This window comes from Martes martes, assembly GCF_963455335.1.
Source record: "Martes martes genome assembly, chromosome: 14".
NCBI lineage: Eukaryota > Metazoa > Chordata > Mammalia > Carnivora > Mustelidae > Martes > Martes martes.
The window spans coordinates 5273920-5297953 of NC_137902.1; the positions used below are offsets into that span (position 1 = coordinate 5273920).

The following is a 24034-nucleotide window of genomic DNA, read 5'->3' on the forward strand; positions in this document are numbered from 1 at the left end:
CAGGCATGATTATCTCCGGAAACCCCGTCTTCCGAGCCACCGCTGTGGTCCTGTCCACTAAGTGAGGAAACTCTTTTCTAATCTGATGGATATCTCCAGGAAGTAATTTCAGTGTTACCCACAAACCTAGAAAAACAATGGACACATGAGTCATGTTTTATCTTCTACATTTTTGAAAGATTACTTCAGGAAACCTTTTCAGGAAAACCTCAGTGAATGAGCAACTGGTAATTCACAAGTCAACAAGTCAACATCTTTGGAGAAAACATGGGTGCATAAGAAAGAGAAAGAGAGGGGCTAGGGAAAGGTAGCTGGCACAGGGGAATCCCCTGCATCTGACTAGCGGTGGTAACAAACCCTACCCTGGAGGGGCCCCGTGCCCTGGTGAAGGCACATGAGCAGCAGCAATGCACGGCACCTGCCCAGAACCAATGACTCTTCTCACAGGCACTGAAGATAAACCAGAAAGAAGCATTTTTCTAGGAGTGATTGAGAAAACTCTCCTTTTCTATTGTCCCCAGAAGGATGACAGCACAGGAAGTGAAGTTCAGGAGGTAAATACACAGCTTCCCTAACCCAAGGAGTTTCATAGACTCTCCAGAAGGTGGGCAGCATGGTGCTGGGCTGCGAGCCACCAGCAAGCCAGCTCCCGCACAGCCAAGGAAGCCTGGTCCCTCTGTGGCATGACATCACAGTGAAGGAGAACTAATGTTCTGCCCCCCCACTTGGCTCCTCCCTCCAAGGAGGGCAAGTGAAGACTCCAGAACCCCGAGCTAGACGGGAGGGCTGCCACACAGAGAACACGGTGAATTTGCTGCCAGCTGTGAGCTGAGGCTATCTGCCAACCTCTCCCTCTACCATGCGAAGCAAGAGTTGCATTTTGTGGAAAATACTGCTGTGCAGCCAGCACACAGGAAGCAAAAAGAAGAGGGAATACAGCAGGCACTTTTTAACAAAATCAAAGGCGGGAGACAAATCAGGTGCATGGCTCTCTCAGCCACTCAAAAGACAGAGCCTCGCTTCCAGGTGGGAAGGGAGGTTGTCGCTATCAGCGGACACATCCGGGTCTCCATCCCTGGGACCTTGGAGGCCAGGCCTGCTTGCTCTCTAGTCACTTGGCCCATAAGAATACAAAGGCATTTGCTCTCATTAACACTACTGTGTATGTGTGTTTATCTGTCTGTCTGTCCAGCCCATTCCTTCCCTAGGATGCATGTTCCCAGGAAGCAGGGACCATTCACCACCACTCAGTTCAGCACACTGCCTTCAGTAGAAGGCCAATGGGAAAACTGTATACTCTGTCCACCAACGTGCATTCCAAGGAGAACTGGGAGACACCTGATGGTCCCACACAAGGAGCATCACCTGAGGCTGCTGCTGCCCAGAGCCGTTCTGCTTGAGGAAACCCCAAACCTCACACCCTTTTTCTCGAGCTTCCTGTCTTATCAGCTGGCCCAAAAAATCCATCCTCTGCTAAGACCTACATCACTTGTGGTTGAGAAAGTCCACACTCACTGATGACATTTTTTTCTCTGCCAGGTGGTGAAGCCTTCTCCTCCTACCATCTAGACAGTCCCTCTGATCTACTCAGAAGTGTCAGTAAGCACCTACTGTGTGCCTGACACACACTGGGCATGGCAGACACAGAGCAAACATTCACTGTATCATCACCAGGGACTCAGCTTCTGCCCCACGAGTAAAATACTAAACCTACAGGCTCAGTGAACTATGCAATGGCTAAGAGCTTTGTAAGAAGAAGTCCAGGGCACCTGGAGAGTATATCCCCAAGATGGGGATCCTGAGGGTCACTGACGCTCTCCCAAAGGGACATCACAAGAGATCAGGAGATGAGTCGACCCTAAGCAAGGAGCATGCAGACCTGTTCCTACCCGGGTGCTGGATGACCCGAGCCACAGCGGGAGACGCATGAGAGGAGGCTCAGAAGGCAGCAGGGTCCCAACCCTGCGGGGCCCAATCAGCCATGGCGGGAACTGCTTCATCTGAAGGAGTGGGGAGGCTGGAAAGACAAGCAAGTACCAGGACCCCACTTGACAGTACTCTGGGGGTCGTGGGGGGTCATGAGCAGGTTGGAGCGGGGGACAGTTCAGAGCCAAGTGAGGATCCCAGCAGAGAAACCACTGCAGGAACCCAGGCAACACCATGGAGGTGGGGGTGGAGAGGCCTGTGTGGAGATCAAACCAGAACTTGACGAAGGAGGGGTGGCCACAGGGGAGGGCCATGGACACGGCCAATAGCAGGTGCCGGGGATACCCATCCCTGAGCCAGAAAACCCCGCACCCCGGCCACATCCTGAACAGTGAGAGCACAATCAAGGATAGAAAGAAGAGGACCCTGAACTACACAGTGAATTCCCAACATTAAAGCTCACACAGGACATCAGAGGCCAGAGAAAACGGAAAGCCCAGAGGGGTGGCACAGTGTGGCCACTGGCACAAAATGCAGCCCAGAGAACAGGGCACCAGGGCAGTGTCCTGGCACAGAGCAGCCGGGTGTTACCGCAGACCTCAGCAAGTGCACCCTGGTAAGGCCAGGGGGTTGGGGGGCAGGCAATGCTGATGGGAGAAGGACAAAGGAGGAACAGAAAATAAAGGTCAGAGGGAGGAGGCATAAGCCTCTCTGTTGAGAAACCGGGAGAGAAAAGAGGCAAAAACAAAAACACGTGTGTTATCTAAGGAAGACTGTTTTGTGTGCGGTATTTCCCTTTCCTTTCATAGTTTTTCCTTTGTTTCTTTGCAGAATCTAAAACTCCAAATCGTAAGAGGGAGGGTTTGAAGGAAGAGGAGAGAAGCATAACCAATAAAAAGAGGTCCCTGGGGTGCCTGGGTGGCTCAGTGGTTTAAAGCCTCTGCCTTCGGCTCAGGTCGTGATCTCAGGGTCCTGGGATCGAGCCCCGCATCGGGCTCTCTGCTTGGCGGGGAGCCTGCTTCCTCCTCTCTCCCTCTCTGCCTGCCTCTCTACCTACTTGTGATCTCTGTCTGTCAAATGAATAGATAAAATCTTTAAAAAAAAAAAAAAAAAAAAAGAGGTCCCTAAGATGATGTCAGGGCGTGACACCAAAACAGGGGCCCATGTCTCATGGCTCAGAATGTGCACTGCAGGGGCACCTGGGGGGCTCAGTCGGTTGAGCATTTGCCTTAGGATCAGGTCATGATCTCAGGGGTCCTGGGATTGAGCCCCACATCAGGCTCCCTGCTCAGTGGGGAGGCTCCCTTCTCCCTCTCCTCCCTACTCATGCTCTCTCTCACACTATCTCTGTAAGTCTCTCTCTGAAATAAATCTTAAAAAAAGAACGTGCCCTGCCACAAGGCCCCAGCAAACAAAGCCAAGTGGGAGCTAAGCCTAATCCACACTCTTGCTCCCCAAGCTGTGTACCCAGGCGCTGCGTGCAACTCCCTACTCACCCAGATGACGGGCACTCTTTTTCTAATTCCCAAAAAAGCACCACAGGCTGGTGATGCTCTGGACCTGCAGGAGAGGTCCCTTGAAGGGCCAGGCACTGAACGCATGGCCGTGTCCTCTGGCAGAGCAGAGGCGTTATGAAAGGGACACCCGTGGAAATGCAAGGGGAGATTATCAGAGCAGGTGACACAGTCGCATGGGATCCCTACTGGGGACACCAGGGTGCTGCGGACAGGCTCTCAAATCTCACACAAGTCCCCAAAAACCTGCCAAAGCAATGAATGTCCCCAGAATGAATGGGACTCGAAGACATTTCACAAGACCCTGTAGGACATGGTGCGGTGATCACCTACAGAGGTCAGAGGCAGAGAAATGTTTAATAACACCACGCAAAACTCCCGCGGCCTTTCCAACACCTTTTCTTTCTCACAAATACCAGCTTGCTCAACCATCTTAGTTCATAAACGAAGTAACTTAATGACACAATTCAATTTGTTATAACACGATTTAAACACGGAGATTAAGCTCTCCTGATTACATTGGGTTTAAAACACTTTCCTCAAAGGAGAAAATGAGGCCAATTTCCAAAGAAAAAGTGCATTCTAGGTTGACTTTTGCTTAACTAGAGTAGCTACAAACCAAAGAGATTAGCATACATTCTCTGGCAAACAATAGGAATGGAAGTCCAGGTCCGGGTGTGTCTGCAGTCTCGCTGTCCACATTAAACACCCACCATCTCTGGCGTCAGGGTTCAGAATAATTTGGGCCAAACATAAAAAAATGTCAATTGTGACAAATACATGTGGACGTCAACCTAACATGGGCCAAAGCCTAGAGAGGAGCTCAGAACAGATGAGCATGGGAAGCTCTCCGGTTCTTTGTGAAGACTGCCCACCTCCCATCCCTTCTGCTGCCCGGGACTCCGCTACAGCCCGACTGGCAGGCAGACATCACCAGGGGCAGCGCGGGTCACCACTGGTGAAAACACGCAGCTCCAGGGGGCAAACCCACACGCCTCACAGCTCTCTCTCTCTTGGGTCTCCCTGCTACACACAGAAGCAGGATTGCCAGTGGGCCCCAAGAGACACATTCACTTTAGCTTCAAGGACAATCTAAAAACCAGCCAGCAACATTGCCCGGGGGCACTTCAGTTCAGGAAGGCACCTGGGGTCCCCTTGAAAAAACAATGTTCTTATCTCTCAGTTCTCACTGTGACCTGGAAACACCCCTCCTCCTAGACTTCAAGGAACTGAGCCCCCACTCTCAGCTCTGGGGACACAGGTTTGCACCCCGACACCCATGAGCCTGGTTGTGGGTCCTCCTGCTGGCCTGACACCAACCTCCACTTCTCCTGTGTAACTCTGGGACAGTGTTTCTCAGAATCTGATGGCTCTGCAAGAGAAATTCAATCCAGCGGAAGCCTGGGGTCTGGGGGCAGGTGCTCCCAGGCTGAGGCTGGCTCCAATCAAAACAGCTTTAATTGGATCTCCCTATGGTTTTCAATTAAAGTGCAAATCAGAGAGCTGGTAATTGATGAGAAGGTGGGTCCTGGGTCAGCTTAAACCACTCTGTCAACAGAGGCCACAGTTCATTAATGCTTTAGTTGGGGTTTTTGTTTTGTTGTTGTTTATCAGGGAAGGGGCTGGCTGGTTCACACCAGAGAAAGCCAAAGGCTTCTCCCTCCTCCAGAACGTTCTTCAAACTCAATTCATACTCTCCTTTATAACAATGGGAAATGAGGCAAGAGAATCATTTCTTAAAAAGCTAGTGACATAAGATAACTCGACAATGAAAGAGGTCTAGCCACTTAAGCTCCACTGAGTTTCTGGTAAGTCTGCATCTAACCGAGGACCAAAGAATGGGTTCTCCCACTGCTGCTGAGAGCAGCCTTAGGTGGAGAAGTTCTGAAGGTGACTTGCCCTAGAGCCAGAGGCGAGGCCTCCATAAACAGCTGTTTTCTGGCAGCGGTCCTGGCCAGCCCGAGTGCCAACTGTCACCAGCCCTGGGTGATTGATTCATTGCCTCTGCCAACAGAAGGTCAGCTGCTGGGAAACCTGTCAGCGTGGGATTAAAAACGATGAGTGCAAGATGGTGGAGTCAGGAGGAAAAATCCCTTCCATTACAAAACTGAAGAGAGATTCGTCTCCAAAACAAAGCCACAGCTTTGGGGGGAGGAAGAAGAGGCCCAGGAAACCATGTGCTGGGACCAAGCATGTGACAAGGGCATGGAAGAGAGAATCAACGGTGCACGCAGAGCTGGGCTGTGTCCGGTGCCTCCACATTTCTCTGAGCAGCAAAGATGGAGTAACAACCAGTGGACAGTGACTGTATTCTCTTGTAAAATCCTTTATGAGCTTTCAAAAATGGTTGGGAGGAGAGGGGAGGGCTGGAGAAGACTCAGGAAGGCAAACAAATTACTTGCTTCCAAGTCTCATCAACTCTGGACTCTTTGCAAACATGTCATTGTGTCCCGCTCACCCTTTCCCCACTCATCCAGGGGTTGGCTCTCAGCCATGCTCATAAGAGGGACCAGCAAGAAAACCTCCATACACTGTACATCCATTGTCCATGTAGATCATGACCCAATACTGCCCATATCACCATCACCATCAGCAGCATCACCACCACCACCATCCTCGTTCTCATCATTAACATCATCATCATCATCACCATCACCATCCTCATCACCAACATCATCACCACCATGAGCACCATGACCAAAATCATCACTATCACCATCACCAACAATATCATGACCATCCTCAACACCAACATCATCAGAACCACGAACACCATCACCAACATCATCACTATCATCACCATCATCATCACCATCATCACCACTATTATCACCATCACCATCATCATCATGACCATTCTCATCACCAACATCATCAGAACCACGAGCGCCATCACCACCAGCATCGCTATCATCCTCATCACCAACATCATCCGAACCACAAGCACCATCACCACCATCATCGCTATCATCACCGTCACCACCATCATCATCACCATCCTCATCACCAACATCATCAGAACCACGAGCACCATCACCAACATCATCACTATCATCACCATCATCATCACCAATCTCATCACCAACATCATCACCACCAGGAGCACCATCACCACCATCAGCAGCAGCATCTTCATCATCATCACCACCATCATGATCGTCAAACTAAAACGCAAACCATACAGGATTATCCCAAGTTCATGTAATAAGTGAACATTTATAGCAATAAAACAGAATACATACCCTGGCCCTTGTGGTTGACTTCTTTGGCAGCAATGACTTTGTTTATAACAGTCTGAAGGAAGTCATTCTCCCCTGCCACCCTGGGTGAAAAACGGGATGACATGTTCAGCGGCTTGTGTCGAATGGCGTCGTCCAACGCGAGCCTGGAGGGCACGGGACGACCAAGACCACAGGAGACAAAGGGGCACAGAGACCCAGAGGTCACGGTAACAAGGGAACACAAGAGATCATCGTCACCGAATGCGAGAGAGTCATCATGAATCAACGCACGACAAAGGACAGGATAGGTGACAAGAGAGACAGGGAAGAGCATTGATCAGGAAAATGCTGAACCACACAAGAGAAGTAAAGCAAACGAGGTCGACCCTATCCCCAGACATAAACATGCACCAAGCCTCCACTCCATTTCTACCAGATAATAAAAAAGGGCACTTATCTGAAAATAATGTGATTGGACAGCATTTAATTACAAGGAATGTTAAGATCTGTTTCTTCAATTTCAGTAATTCCTGACCATGGCATAGGTCAAGGGGCAGGTGGTGCAAAGGGAAAAGCAAAATCAAGACCAAAAAAAAAGATCCCTACAACTTAATTGCTTGGGGAACTTGGGTGATGACCAACCACTCTGCTCCATCGACCTGTGTTACCCAATGTGGCCTCCAATAATTAAGTGTGAGAAGAATGGCACAGTCTTTGGAGAACATAAGCACCCTGTCTGAAAGGTCAAACTGTGACCCAATTATGAATGTAAACTATCAACATTTGGGGGTCCCATGGGCCATGAGTTGTTCATAGAAGCTACACTAAAACCAACAGGTAAGTACAAACAGGCACCACGTGCAAAGAGAAATACCATGTAGCACAGCAAACATAGCATGCAATGAGAGCAAGAAAATGGACATCAAGTCCCTAATGCTTAAAATCATTTCCAGAACCAAGGCCAAGCGTTATTTATCACGTGAGCCCACATTACTCAAGAGAGCTGAGGACTGCTTTCATTTACTTCACCCAGTTAAAAAAGACAGAAAGAAAAAGATGTACTCTGTTTCCTTCCCTAAAACTTATCCTGCGATATAATAAATCAGTTTTAATGGAGCAAAAAACGGTTTCATTAGCATGGTATTTCCCAAAGAACTGGTTTCATTGCTTATTTTGCTATTAAAATCATGCTGCTCTTTTGTTTCAAGCACTGGAAATATTAATCTGTATATTAGTCTTCTTTTAATGGAGCAAGGAGTCACAAATTACAGTAAGAGTTGAACGTGTAACAGTATTTTTTAAAATGGGTGTTTTGCTATAAGACAGAAAAAGATGGCGGCAATATGCTATCTCAGATGGCTCCTAACATGTCCCACTGAAATTTAGACTAGGGAATCTAAAACTAGTAACTCACCTAACTTTTCAAACAATAACCTACAGTTCCTTTTTTTTCCTTGACTTTTCCCAGAAGATACTAGCAGGCAACAGGTAATTTCAACTCAGTGGTACATCAGGGCATCAGGAAACTCTGAGGTCTAATAGATAAAACAGCTTTCAAATCAGCACTGGGCTACATTATTTCTCATGGGCAAAAGAAGCCTTAATATTATCATTTTATAAGGGTATATTTTATTTATTACCTCAATATCTGCCCATGTTCAAAGATGATGTTTCCCTTGTTTACTGAGGAAACTTCCAGATTGTGCAGAACTGATAACTATCCTCGTAACTATCTTCACTGTGTGTGATTACAAGCAAGTACTATCCAACAGGATGTTCTGCAATGATGGGAATGCTCTAGATCCATAATGACAAATACGGTAGCCACCAGCTACCTGTGATACTGAACACTTTAAATGGGACTAGTGTAAATAAAGAACTAAGTATTTACTTTTATTCCATCTTCACTAATTTAAATAGCCACATGTAGCTCAAGATTACCATACTGGACAGAAGGTTACCATATTGGGCAGAAGAGCAACTCTAATAGAATAAAGCCACAAAACAACTGTGTCTCCAGTTGTGTGTAGCAAGACACCCATTTCAAGCTAGTTAATGCAGCGTTTTCAGTTAGTCTCATGTTGGGAAGATCACAAAAATTTCCACTGAGCAGACTGTGGAATTTCCTAGACTAGACTAGAATTTCCTTCTGACTAGACCACCTGCCAGCGAAGAAAACCACTCTAATCCCATCCTAAACACGTGGTTCTCCAGCCTGGGGCTGAGTGCGGGGATCCCTCATGCAAGAATGGGTAGTACAAAGGGAAGCCTAGCTCACAGTTCCAGCCCACCTTACCCCCAGGGAGACTCGCTCAGCCACACTCTGGGTATCACCAGCCTCCAAGCCTCCTCGGCCAACACCTGAACACAAGGTACAGGTCCTAAAATAAAATTTGTTCCAAGCATGGAACTACTTAAGTAAAAGCAGAAATGAGAAGAGGCAGAAGGCGGAGCACTCTGACAGGTCATGCCAACACGCCTTATGGTCTCCTCTTCTAAGACTTTCCACCCCCAGGAGGAAACTGTCTCTTCTGATTATCTTAAACCACTCTAAACCTCTTCTTCTCCATGGCTGTCTGAGATGGAGAAGTGCCCAGTGAAATGGCTGCAGACTTACATAGGTACTCTCTCACCTTACTCTCCAAGGAAATAACCGATTCTTTCGACCATTTCCACGGGATCTACCTTCCAATCAGAGAATCAATTTAACAAATCTCCTCTAAATGTTTTCCAAGCTTCCCGCACCTCTCCACACACTCAGCTTCCGAACTAGATAAACCCTAAGAGTGGTGAGCACAGACCCAGTCCACTCAAAGCAACGAGACAGAAAACCAGCAGCATGATTATTTGCTTCCAGCATTCTTTCTCGCCTTATAAAACAATTCATCATTATTTTGTTCGGTTTTATATTTTAAAAGGAGCCACCTCCCGTGATGAATTTGAAAGTACTGTATTTTGAGTATGTGAATAGCTACTAGAAAACATCCATGATGCAGAGAAACACGCATGCTCACAGAAGGGTATTTCTGCGTGTCCCGTGTGATATAAGGTGACTCCCCTGAAACACACAGAAAACTTCTCCATGCAAGACCATAAAGCAACTGTAACCCAAGAATCTTGGGGCTACAAAAATGCCATGCACGACGGCAGTGATTCCACAAATTCTTCATTATTAGAAAAGAAGGAATCGCTATTGGTGCTGAATTTATAAACTTAATTTCCAAGAGAATTACTACAAACACATGTTCTCCATGTTCTATCTCGTCGATGCTCTGACCGGTCCGTACTTACGGCTGAAAGGGGATGAAGTGCTGCTTGTCTTCGTCGTCTACTTTCCCATTTATGATATCTGTTACGTCCATCACTAGGGACAAGAACAGAACATTGTTTTGTGTAAGTGCTATAATCAGAGAAAACAAACAGAGGAACAACAGATTGTCTTCTGATCAAAAACAGCATAAACCGTGCGGCGGCCATGTTTTTTTTTAAATAGCTGAGTTTACAGCACTTCCATGTTCAAAAGAAAAATGAAGTTATATGAAAATCCTGGCCCAATGGGGTTCAGACAGCAGAGTTCCACTTAGCACACTCTTTTGCCTGGGGGCGCCTGGGTGGCTCAGTCAGTTAAGCGTCTGACGTTGGCTCAGGCCATGATCCCAGGGTCCTGGGATCGAGCCCCATGTCACACTCCCTGCTCAGCTGGGAGCCTGCTTCTCCCTCTTCTTCTGCCTGCCTCTCCTCCACTTGTGCACACTCTCTCTCTCAGATAAATAAAATATTTTTAAATAATTTAAAAAATAAATTCATTCATTCATTCATTCATTCATTCCTTTGCCTAGGACACAACGGACACTTTAGAGATGCACTGCCCAGCAGCACGTCTTGTGATGAGATGTTCTGGAACCACAAGCACCTGAAATGTGGTGGTAGGACCGAATTTTTCCTTTGATTTCATTCATCTACATAACAACCGCCTGTGGCCAGGGCCGACCACATTGGCTGGCCCAGCTCTGGGGCATCTGAACGTTCTTGCATTCCCCCGAGTGACATCACGATAGTAAAGTCACTGCCATCCACCCACCCACTCCACTCCCCCATCTGTGGACACTCTTCCAAGCGGCACCAGACAAGTGATTCCTCACCATTACCTCCTACACAACTGAGGAAATTCAGGCTCAAGGACACAATCGGATGACCCTGCCCCAAGTCAGAGAGCCAGAAAATCTCCGCTGGTCAAGCTCTGGGCCACGACACAAGGAGTCTGAGCCTCAGACACCACCTGCTGCCCACAAGCCACGGTGGACCGCCTGCCTATGTGTCTACACACCTCTCTCCTCCGTCGCAGAGCTGATCCCACCAGCTGAGTGTGTCCCCTGGTCAAACACGCCCAGTGTCTGCCCCGGAAACACATCAAGAGCCCAGCCAAGTCTCGCAGGAAGGCACCGAGGAAGCAAGGATGGTGACTCGCATCCAGGCAGGAAAAGGCAGCCTTCATTCCCTATGTCCTGGAAGTGACCGCCCTCCCAGCTCCCAGGAACCCCTCCCAAGCCCGGAGGTGAAGGCCGTGACAATATGGACAGATTTCGCGGAGTGTCTCCCTCATCGCCGCCTGCAGCACGCTGGCCCGTGCCACGGAAGTTCTTTCTCTGTCTGGGAGTCTGGCATGAGCCCGGCTATACAGAATCCTGAATGACATATGTCTTAACGACGCTTTTTGCTTTTTCGTAATTTTTATACCCCCGCTGTTGCACTATATTAAGAGAGAAATGTGACATGATATTTTCCATAGAAGGCTTCCAGAGAACTGTGGGCTTAAAGGTCCACAACACATGTTCATCTGGGCTCTGTTGACATAAACACGCAGAAGTTATTCTGGATAAAACCTCAAAATTAAGTTCCTATGTGGGAACTGGAATTGCACCAGAATGGGCAGAAGCTGATTACCAAAAACATGACCCACCTTCTGAGGTGGGGAGAGAACAGCCGGTGGGAAGACGTCCTGAGATCACAGGTGCTCATGACTTCAGGACGGCCCGACCGGCATGCTCAACGCCGCATGTAACGCAAGGAGGAAAGACAGTGTAATGGCAGCGGCCCACTGTCTGCTGTCTATTTCAAGATAACCGTGTCCTCCTCACAGCAGAGCCCATAGTGGCTCACAGGTGATGCTGGTTAAAGCAGCAATTCTAATTTAACTGGCAGGCTGTGGGGGCTGGGCAAGAATACATTTTTCAATAGTTCTCCAAACCGTTCTCAGGTACAGTTAGCGTCAAGAATCACTGCATTAAAATATCTATCTTTCACACCAAAAACGTAGCTTTCTTCACCCTCCCCCAGCAGACTGGGGATACCTCACCTTCCTCCAGCAGAATGGGGACACCTTCACCTTCCCCCAAGCAGACCGGGGACACTCTCACCTTCTCCCAGCAGACTGGGGACACTCGCACCTTCCCCCCAGCAGACTGGGGGGACACCTTCACCTTCCCTCAGCAGAATGGGGACACTCTCACCTTCCCCCAGCAGACTGGGGGGACACCTTCACCTTCCCCCAGCAGATGTGACTAATCTGTCCCTTTTCTTGAGCTGTCACCAAAATAACAGAACACAAACATGGAGGACAGACGACACCTATTTCAAGATAACCGTGTCCTCCTCACGGTCTGTTCTCCTTCTGCCTCTTCATCACTTTGACTATTCAGTGCAAATTCCCTCCTAAATCAATCAATCACCAAGTCCAGAAACCATGAAAGCATCCAGTGGCTGGCTTTCCTCCAGGCTGAGAATGTGGGTCAGGGTCTCCCTCAGGAGATGGGATCTGCTTGAAAACCAAATATATGATTTACATCTGAAACTTGCAGACTGAAGCCTCCTGAGCTGCATGTCCACAGAAACCACAAAGAAAAGAAGATTTTTTTTCTTCTAACAGAAGAGTTTATAAATCAGAGCAGCCTGCTGTCCAGCATCAGCTGCAGCAGCGCCTACTCACAGTGAAAGTGAGGATCCTGAAACTCTCAGGAAAAGGAGAGGAATGCATTACCGGCCACTCCGAAAGGCCGCCGCAAGCCCGAGGTCAGTTTCCTGGTGTTGTTGTCCCTCAGCTCCATGCGACCCACTCGAACAATTTGACAAACAAAACTGATTTTGTCCCTTTTCAGGTCTTTGCTTCCGAGGTCCTAGAAATATTAATTTCCATAAATTATTTTAGAGAACCATTACTCAGTGCAGGTTCAATTGAAACAGACAGTAAAAAGATGGATTGAGACGCTCTTCTCTGACCACTTTTTAGCATCTTAATAAGTTATTCACATAACAAAAAGGAACTGAGAAACAACAGTCAATTAATGTTAAGCAAACTTCAGATACAAGTTTAAGAGAGTGCTGGGGTAGATCTCTGCCACGGGGATTCACAGGGAAGCTAGAGACCCAGAACAGCTCTGGGAAGGCGTTTTGTTATTACTGAATTCCCGTGGATTGCAGGCATCCCAAGGATCCATGCTCCAGCAGGGAGGAAAGACAGAGGGAGGTCGTTAAAAATAATCATTAGGATGGTGGATGATTCAAATGAACTGCTTTGGGTGTACTTACAGTAAAGACAGCTCGCAAATTATGTAATCTGTCTATATCTTTAGGCAATCCTGAACTGGACCAGCGAACCAGGTAGTTTTCACTTGAAAACAAAAGAAATAAAAGCGAATTCATTTTCCAAATACAACAGGGCACTAAACAGATACCCACACTGATTTATGATTACCATCACGGAGGTCCATGATGCAGGAAACTGCACGAGCTCAGAAATGTCAGCCACGCCACACAGAGCGGCTCTTCCATTAACATGGAAGTCATCTCCCACACAAGGTAGCAGTCACGAAGGGTCAGTACAAAACCCTTGAGGGGCTGTCATTTGGGATGTCTAGGGTTACAACCGCAGTGGAACTATTTGCAAATGTCATTTCAAAGTTCATTATTTTAAGAGCATCACCGGTTTATTTAGACTGATTATAATCCAAAATTCACCATTCATTCATTTACAGCATAAAAAAGTACTGCACGACTAGTTCACAGTCTGTAACAAACAACTATGCCAAATACACAAATTGAATCCTAAAAAGAAATGAAGTCCATATCAGAAATGAGGATGAAATTCATCCATTTATTGTTTTCTGTCACATACTAACTCTTTAATTTTTGAATAATACAGGGGTGCCTGGGTGACTCGTCAGTTAAGCACCCGACCCTTGATTTTCACTTAGGTCAAGATCTCAAGGTCATGAGATGGAGCCCCGTATCAGGCTATGCGCCAAGAGTAGAGTCTGCTTAAGATTCATTCTCTCTCTTTCTCTCTCTCTCTCTGCTCTTCCCCACCCTCACACGCATGTGCACGCTTTCTCTCTAAAAAAAAAATGTGAATAATATAAATGAAGAAGTTTCAGTTTTAAATGCATACACATGCACACGTCACACATAATCTAAACCATAATTTTTCCATATGGACAAAGTGAAAGTTATACTAAGAGACAAAAGCAAGAACTAGGAAAAGAGACCATATTACAAATGACAGGAATGGCAGAGACAAGATTTATAATATTTAAAATATTTACATTTATACTATTTTGTTCAACAAATTGTTCGACATATATTAAGTGAGAGCACTGTAGCAGGCACTGGTCTAGATGCTACTTTCCAGCCAATTGTGTTGCAGAAATAACAACAGGCCAAAGGTCCAAAAATAAAACTGACAAAAAACTAAAAGCTTAAAAGATTAAGACAAGAATGATACTCTTTTGGGGGAGAGGGGGCGGTCTGGAAACATAAAAACATAAAACCCTATAAGGACAATGCAGGAAGCAATCAGTTCAATCTTCAGTTGCCAGGTCCCTGGAACATTACAAGACCAAACTCCATGTTCAATAACCCACATGCGTGCAGGGAAGAAGAAAGCGGACGCTGGCCCAGAGCCCAAGCGCTGCCATTACGCGGTCCCAAAACAGCACTGGCTTCAGCTGCTGGGGGAAGCCTGGCCAGTGGACGACCCCACTGCTATCTGTGAGAGCAACAAGTATGGTGGTTCCAGTGCCGTTCTCCTAACACTATACCCACTAACCAGAGAGGAAAGCCTGCAGCAGGGAGGCGTCACTGACCTGATGAATTTGGACTCCACAGGGTCATAAAGAGACATGAGCACCTCGGCATCTTCCCCGATTTTACAAACCACATTTTTGAGGTTGACAAACAAGGCCAGAGAAGGGGTGGCAGCAAACTTCGCTTGTCTGTTAATATCTATGTTCTGCTTTTGGGACTAAGTAGAAATAAAATAGAAAGTGGAAATTAGCAATACCCTCGCTTGCTTTATTCTCCCTCGCTTTCTTTACCATTAACCCTTGCTTTCTTTATTTTGGACAGAAGAAGAAATTATGTGCAACCAGTTGGCATAACACAGCAAAGCCACAAGTCACTTCCTTGCCCCACTTCAAGTTCTCAACACACGCACACACCCAAAGGAAAAGTAACTACGCCCTCTGCAAAGGTCACAATCCCATCAAAGTTTGTTTGTCCTGAGTCCTGTCCTCAGGTACTCGATGGTCTCCTCAATCAATCACAATGGCGTTTGCAAGCATACTTGCTTAATTTTCGTTTCTGCATGCGGCTAAATCCTCCGAGGACATTTCTGTCTTATTCATTGTTACGTCCTCAGGAGGAAGCACACAGCAGGTGCTCAATGAAGACTCGCTGAACGAATGGCTGACTCAATCAGCTGATTTCTGAATAGCTGCTAGAGAGAAAATCCCGTTACAGACTAGAGAGGATGAAGAAGATCAGTGAGACATGTGCTCCCTGACCTCATCGAGCTTAGAGTATGTCACTCCGTGGGTTCCTATCAAAGAGGAAATGCAGAATCAAGTCCTGTTTCCCATGATATGAGAACACGAAGTCAATGTCATTAAGACCCTGCCTCCTAAGACAGAGCAAGTGCTGTCCAACCCTCCCCCCACCAAAGGATGAAATTCTTTCTGGTCGTCAGCAGCATGTTTTGACCTGGGCTCCTTTCCATTCGTCACTGCATGAAGTGTGTGGTTCAGTTGTGCTTCTGGGGGGTTTTCTAGTGCAAATTCTGGGCTTCGCTGGTGATTCATTAGTGCTGAAAGCAGTTACGGAGGAAAGGTACTCCAAACGTAAATGGGCACATTCTGGAGAACAGAACTTACCTTTTCTTCCTGCAATCTTTCCTCCACTTGTTTAGAAGCTATTTCGTGAGCTCTAAAGAGACTAATCGTGCTAGTTAGTTCTGGATCCAAAATGTTCCCGTCTTCATCTCTCACCACCAAGTCCAGGTCGAGAATTCTACAAGAAGAAGAATTCAGAACTTCATGGACACAAACCAAGGGCTTTGAAGTGTGGGTTACTAAGTACTACGTAAACAGCGTGGACAGTTTGAAGCATACACCTGCTGTGTATATTCGGGGGGGGGGTGCGATACATAGCATGTACAGACAGAGTGTCTATATGTACGTAGTCATTACTCATATATGTGTATATATGCAATGACATACAAACCCACGTGCCCAAATACTTAAAACTGGTGGTTGTGACTGTCCCATCATCACTAAGCTGGGGAGAAGAGGGAGGAGGAGCTGGAGCAGAGGCATACTCTATTCTGGTAAGTTTTATCACACAGCTTTCCTTGTACCTACAGCCAGTTCTAATCCCCAAATCATCCCATCAGAAGATCTTTGATAAAGACATGCTAATATGTTTCAACACCAAACATGTGGAAGTTACCCACAATAACATTAAGCAACTTTCTGGCCAGATGGCTAGACGTAGTAGCCAACTTAAAACACGAGCAGCATCTGTCTAATAAGCCTGTCCATCTATATCTGGAAATGTCTTTTGGACAACATTCTGTTTCCCCAAATCCAAGAAAACTGTTAGGTGATTTTTAACAGTTTTCATTTAAAGAATAAACAAAGACCATTATGTAAAGAAAGAAACCAGGAGCTGTGCTATGTGATGTGTTACGGTTTTCTTTTTAATAAGATATGAGGATCTTAACCACAGATGCCTTATACTTTGCCTTTGGGATTTTCTTCCTGTGATTAACAAGTCTATAGAAGCAGGAACTTTTCGGGGTTTTTTTTAAGCATACAGCAATGTAAAGAGTCTGCTGAAGGAAAGATAAATTTCAATTAAGTAACACCTTTAACAATTACAGTTTTAAGAGGGAAGTTGACTTGGTAATAATGACAAATTCATCTCTGACCTCTCTTCTCTGAAGGTCACACACCTTAACACTGGATAGGAGTCTGGTACCATGTCAGGCAGGATCATTCTGCTAGATATGCTGGGCCACTGCACCATTTGGAAGGCAGTCACAAAGACCTTGTTTTTCCCTGTAAATATCTACTGAGCAAATCCACTGATGGTGAAGCAGAACCAACTGGGCCTGTCAGCAACAGGAGGGTAAACAGGCTTTTAAACAAAGAGTCAGAGGCTTTTTGCTCTGCATGAAAACAGCCTCAGTAGTTGCAGTGATTGTGGGGTGCCTCAAGAGGAAGAGAAAAACATTTTAAAAAAAGAAAAAAATAAGGCTTTTGGGCTCTATCAGTTGTCTCTGCAACATGTTCCACTAACGAGGAAAGCCCCTCTCCCAAATATTACAGCTCACCCAAACCATGAACCTGCCCCTGGGAGGTGTCAGCGCTGGTATGGGTAGGGTCAATGCTAATGAGGTGGGGAGAGAATCCTTTCCTGCATGGGCGGAGCCAGTGCTGGTGTGGGCAGGATCAAGGCTGGTATGGGTGGAGTCAATGCTAATGAGGTGGGGAGAGAATCCTTTCCTGCATGGGCGGAGCCAGTGCTGGTGTGGGCAGGATCAAGGCTGGTATGGGTGGAGTCAATGCTAATAAGGTGGGGAGAGAATCCTTTCCTGTATGGGCGGAGCCAGTGCTGGCCTAGGCCTATCTACAAAGCACCTGGCTTTAGGAGGAGGGGGCCAGAGATCCCATGGGCCACAGAGAATCAGGCTCCCTAAGGAGCAGAGGCCCAGGCTATGTACCAGCCTGCTGCATACATCTTGCCATGTGCTCCTCCTCTCACTCCTGCCAGGACAGGTGGTCAGATCCATTTCAGAGAAGCAGAAACCTAAGCTCAGGGAACCATCTAGAAGAACCCAGACAGAGCCTGGATTCTGAGCCAGAATCCTCTCATGGCAGCATCTAGGCTCTTTCCAGAATACCACATGGAAAATGGTACAGGAAGTGGCCTATCAGGGGTCTTCTTCATGCCAACATATGCTGCATATTTTGCAGCAACCGGTGCTCACATGGCTCTGATTCACGGTGAGCTTCTACTATGAAGGTAGAACTTAACAAAGCAAGAGGTCAAAAACTGTCTTAATAAGGGCTGTATTTCCGATCAAAGTAGTAATTTATGTTTTGAAACACTTCCTTTCTTAACTAGATTGTTCCATGACATGATGTACTTTGGTTCTTCCCACAGCCAAATTAAGCAGGTGGTTTCTGAACATGAGTTTAAAATACAATACTCCAACAGAAAACAGAATCAAAGCTCCAAAAGTTTGTTGTTGTTTTTTGTCGTTTTCTTGTTTAAGCAGGTCCTCATAAAATGGGTTTCCCTGCAACAATATCTAATATCCTACACACAGATTTAGTGGGGCAAGGGGGTAGGGAGGAGACACCTTCTCCTGTAGGTCTTTTAATCCAAATACTACATCTAAGTAATAATTTTTTTTAGAAACTTCTCACACTTGAAAGGATGAAGTACTAGAAAACAACATTATGTTATAATTCTGATTTTACAGAGAGGTTCTTTAGTTTACCCAGAGCACCTTTCAGCTAAACAGCTAGGGGCAAACCTCTCCCATTCTCTGAGCACACAGTCCTAATATGTAAAATGAGAGGTTCCGACCCTCCCAGAAGTTCCCCAATCTGCAATCCAGCATGGTCCAACCCTATTTTTAAAATCTGCGATTTCCAACCAGCATTCCACATCTTGGAAATCAGAATCTTCAGGAGTAGGTCCCACAATTTTACATTTTGAAAGCTCTCTGAGTGATTCTGATACAGACCAGCATCTGGGAATCATGTGACCAGATCATTTTTAAACACTTCTTGCAGCTCTGACATTACAGGAATAACCAGAGAGTTATCCCGTGGCAAAGGGCAGGGCCTCACTCAGATCACAGACTTGGCAGAATCAGAATGAGGCAGCTCAATCCTGCTCAGCATCAGGAAGGCTTGCGAACGCTGGCATGCCCAGCGAGCGCTGTGGGGAAGGGAGTGCACCACTGCTGAAGGCATTCAAGCAGGGCCGAGTGGAGGCCCGCTGTAGACAGGAACTTTTGCAAAAGACATCCTTACACAAAGCACAATTAGTTGTTGTTTATCTGAGATTCAGATTTCGCTGGCTGTATCTGGCTTTGCCAAACCTGGAGCCCCTGGCCCGGTGTTGGTGTTAAGTTTCAAGGTGACCTCCAATGTCCCTTCCAACTCTTAGAACTTAGGGTTCCACAAAGCAACCCGGTGCTTGTTATTGCACAAAGTACCCCTTGGTCTGGACTCCAAGTCAAGACTTGTAAGCAGAAAACAAAAGAAGTCCCTTGTCAGGGAAAATCACAGCGGTGCCACCCATGGAAGAGTGAACATGACAGGCCACCCTGGCCCCAGCTTCTCACAGATCACAACAGGTTTCGACAATGTCTCTGAAAACTCCTGATTTTTAGAATCCAACAGAAAATAACCCACCCTTTCAAAAATGAAAACTATGTCCTTATTGTGATGTTAGAAATTTTTTTTATGATAAAACAGGATTTCAGCCTCCTCAAGGCTTACGGTAATGTTATTAGATTGGATAATTTAAGCATGAAATCATCTTTCAAATAAACAAACCTGTTTCCATAATCAATTTTGGCAGTGACCTTCTTCTTCAGTTCTTTGAGCTCATCCTGAGGCAGAGTTCCAGAAAGAATCTGCGACCGCCACTCAATGAGGTCATAGATCATGTGCCGCACACTTCGGAACATCTCCCTGTTGTCTTGCTGCAGGTGGGACAAAAGCCGTGCATGAAGCTCTTGGTAGAAACAAGCACTGCAGATGGTTTTCCAAATGCACGTGCAGCACATGCTTTACGTGATGGGATTCAATCAATGTCAAAAGCATGAAACAGGAACACATGATATAGAGTCTGCTTCCCATCAGGCACTCACAGATCAAAAGGATAAGAAGTCATACACAATCCTCAATATTCCAGCCAATGTTCTGAGTATGCGCCCCTGAATCTAGAAGTTAACCAGAGCAAGATCTCGACATGGAGCTGCAAACTGAGTCTGTGAACTAGTCTAGAAGTCCGTGGCCCGAAAATTGGCTACCCGGGAACTCCCACATATTCAGTGTGAGCCTGAAGATCTTGCCATGGAGTCTTCAATATTTGAAGACTGTGCCCTGTGCCACGCTCAGCACACCAAGCAACTGACCACCTGGGCCTGGCATCAGCCGAGTTAGAGGGAATAGCATCTCACGGAACCACACGCACCAGGGTTCACTCAGCGCACGCAGAGTGGTTCTGCAAGGAGTAAAACCTGAATCTACAAGCTCTTGGTGCATTTACATCAAAAGGAAAACACAAACTCACATTTTTATCACTTTCTACATATTTTGAAGGCATTGATGGTACCAAAAAAAAAGGCAACAGTTTTGCAACAGCCAAGAGCACAATTCATCAAGGAAATTTGGGATTGCCCCTACCTCCTAAAAGAAGCCAGTGGTTCCTTCCGCGAAAAGAAATCTAGGAAACACTCAATTTGATAAAATTCTCAACAGGGTCCCTATAAATATTAAAATGTGGCCACTGCTACTTTTTAAAATAACTTCTGCTCTACATCTCTGAAACTCTCATCCCACTATTTCTAGCATGTGACCTTCTTTTAGCAAGTTCTATGATCCCCACCCCAGTAGATTATCCTGCACCCCACAAACTCCTCTTCCCAGCATTGTCCTAGTGTTCATTTCTTAAATAATAACTAAATGGCCAAAAATAATGGTGTATTCCACAACTAGGTTTATCTCCTCTTAATAATTCATTTTTCTAAAGCCTTATCAAATATCTAAACTCCATAATATTCTGCTAACTTGTCTACAACCACAGAGCAGAGCAAAAAACCAATTCGTAGAAAAGTACTGTGAGGAATTTCTTCTGGCTTTGTACAAATCCAACAATGTAAGTCCACAAGAGGCAAACCCGCATTTCTAAAAAGGAAACCAAGGTAATGGCCAGGCATGCCTATCCCGGGTGGGAAGGCTAAAGCCGTGCCCACTAACGGATCACTCAGCATCAGCCCTGTTTGTTTTGCTGCCATATTTTTGTTTAAAAATTGCTAAGTTGAACATGAAAGACCGACTACAAAATTGCTCAGATTTACACAAAACATTCATGGCTAACTTTACGCTTTTCGGTTTTTGAGAACATTTGATGACCAATTACTGCAACTGCTTATTACTGTGCATTTACAAGAAACCACTGTATAATCAAAAACAACAAGCCTGCCCAGAGAGCAGCTGTGGGACTTTTGCAAGTTTTCTGTGTTCCCAAGAAATCGATGCACTGACTTCTCTCCAGAGCCCTTGCTTTGTGCTGACAACATTAGCATATGAGAAATCAACACTCTGAATAGAAATACAGGCTTAACAAAAGGTAATCTTCTGCAAATATGAATTTATGTGCAAAGAAATGCCCCGAGGGAATAGGAAATGGAAGATGTCAGAGTCTCTACCTCCCTGCGTTAATAAGGCTTCTCCCATGATTGGGAGAACCGGACAGTCGTACATGAAACCAGAATGCAAACGACTTCCCCACCTCTGTAACGGGCATGCTTAGGTCTGGAAGACTATGTAGTCTTACTCAAACGATAAGACACAGACAATGGCAAAAAAAAAAAATAAACAGCAATTGTTCTCTACTGCATCCATAAATAAGCACCCATTACAGCTCAAAAGCAGATTTTAGTTTTCATGATCAAAATATAAACGCTGCGGGTTCATCAATGCAGCCTGCCTACTCCCGTCTTCCAAAGTGCTCGAGCAGCCAGTCTCCCGTTCTGCACAAGCAGGCGGAAATCCTCGGCCCTTCCCTGCACAGTGAGCATGGCCACACCCCAACACAAAGCAGGTCCAAGAGGACAAACAGCCCCCCAGGGTGGCCAGAATAATGGGCTCTCTTCGCCCTGAGCATGACTCAGTCCCAGAAGTTCTGCTTTTGAAGTTCCCAGGGAAAGGAAAAAAAATCCCATTGGTACAGCAAGGTCCAAAAAGACCATTCTCTGTTTTTAAGCTTAGATTCAACATCCCGTTTTCTCACCACGTAGAGCTGCCTCCAGATGGTGGACCACTCCCGGAGTGTCGTGGTGACTTCCTGTATGAGCGGGAGGTCGCCCGGGATGACCGTTTCATGTTGCCTAAGGGAAAAGAGGAAAGGACAGCCATGTTCATGGCTTCATTAGAGTCTGCAAGTTGTACTTATAAATCCCAAATCTAGTCCACAGAATTAAATATTTAAGCAAACTGAGAGAAAATATACAAACAAGACTGTGTCCACACATATGAACACACACACCTCTAAGAACGACAGGGCATATCTGTACATAGCCCAAGTGTGTTCACACATTACCTACATGTAAAGGCGTCCGCCTTGCATGTAAAGGTAAGACAGAGGCGGCAAATAATATCCCATTAGAAGTCTTCAGAGCACCAGGGTCTGAGAGTACATTCATAATACGTGTACCCATCTATCTTACAGACACAATCAATTATAGCCAGTCTGTGCCGCATTAAGATGCAGGCTCGGGTTAAGATGATTTTTACATTTCCATCATGCATAAAACTCATTATATGATAATACATGAAGCAGTTACCCTTGGTGAAACACAAATGAGGCCTCGGCTCTCTCCGATGTCCGGAGGTACTCCATCTGACCCCAGCACTCGATTACCCGCTCCCTTTTCCCTGCACCCCGAAACAGCAACCCTGGCCTTATTCTTAACTTGCTATCTCTTTGTGCCTTTTTTTTTTAATCCTATCAGCCACTGTCTTCCAGTCACAGGCCCTGGAAGGGAGGGCTCAGAATACTTGGGACTAAGGGAGAGACGGAAGAGAGCTCAGGAAACTGGGCGTCCAGAACAGACCATACTCCAAACACACGGAATGTGCAGGGATTCTGAGCTAGCTCCCCACCCCATCCTGATCTGGCCACAGCCCACCTCAGTGGGCGGGACTCTCACTTGGGCTCACATTGGGGTTTAGGCCTGCGATGACCAGCTGATGGTGGGGACTCCCAAAGGCAGAGACAGTGGAGTCCCTGAGAAAAGGCCAGGTTCTGTGGACAGGTGTGGCAGCCTGAGCCTCCTGGAGCAGCAGGGATGAGATGTCCGAGGTGTATGGGACCACCCCCCACAAAACTACTTTCAGGAATTCCCCTCTGATGGGATGTTGTCAGTGTCTATCACATAAAGTGGCTGTTAGCACAGCCCTGTCAAGTCTGTCTCCGCTGTTCCCAGGAAGGATGCTGATGAAAATGTGGTTCATCACACTCTGCGATGCCATCCTTAGAAAGCCTCGGGGGTGGGGGGGCAGATTTCTCTTCTCTCGCAGAATGAGCATGTGTGGCAATAACTGGGAGGCTTCTGTCCTCCAGATCCTGAACTTCGTGCTGAGTCTACTGGGCTCTTGCATTCACTCTCCGAAACTTGGAGCTCCATCAGACAACCCTGTTTCTACCACAGAGAGAGGGCCTCACTGCTCACACTGTGTCCTGGTCTTGGTTCTGGATCCTTCTCACTTTCTCCCTCTCTGTAGGTCTGATCTGTCCCTGGAACGAATATGCGAACTGGCTCTTATGTATCAGATCTGGCTTCACTATATTACCATCTCGTAAGCACCTCGTTTACCTGCAAGGGGTCAGCAGTGTACAAAGCCAACAGCGGCTGCCTCATAGCGTTGTTTGTAAGACCTAGAGAAAGAACATCATGCAGGGCGTGGAAGGATGGGCAGGCCACAGCAGACGCTCAGCCAGCGGGGGTGGCTCCTTGGTCACTTGGCTCTAAATAATCAAGCTAGGCATTAAGGGACAGTCAGGGCTGGAGGCCCCGATCTAAGCATCACCCACAGAGAGGAAACACAACAACATGGGCCATGTCAAACAGAGGGGCAACACAGGGCTAGGAGAAGGACAAGGAGAGTCCCCTGGGAGTAGTGGGCAGCGGGGAAATGGGCTAGGAGGCAAGAGAAACAGGGTACAAAAGCATCAGAATAAACAAGGGGCTTCAGTGAAGGCGCTAGCCACCAGTGTCCCACACTGCAGGAAAGT

At 46.6% G+C, this 24034-nt stretch overlaps 1 protein-coding gene across 2 annotated transcripts in view; it reads right to left on the bottom strand.

The window, feature by feature from the left end:
• Positions 1-24034, bottom strand: part of DOCK1 (dedicator of cytokinesis 1) — a 495164-nt gene that overhangs the window by 403705 nt on the left and 67425 nt on the right. For both annotated transcript variants that reach the window (XM_080823568.1, XM_080823569.1), the window contains exons 5-13: positions 22031-22127; positions 19567-19715; positions 15865-16000; positions 14800-14957; positions 13247-13328; positions 12699-12834; positions 9953-10025; positions 6683-6762; positions 1-126 (exon numbers count right to left, since the gene is read on the bottom strand). In XM_080823568.1, coding sequence (XP_080679694.1) covers positions 1-126; positions 6683-6762; positions 9953-10025; positions 12699-12834; positions 13247-13328; positions 14800-14957; positions 15865-16000; positions 19567-19715; positions 22031-22127 — 1037 coding nt within the window. The remainder of the gene's footprint in view (positions 127-6682; positions 6763-9952; positions 10026-12698; positions 12835-13246; positions 13329-14799; positions 14958-15864; positions 16001-19566; positions 19716-22030; positions 22128-24034) is intronic.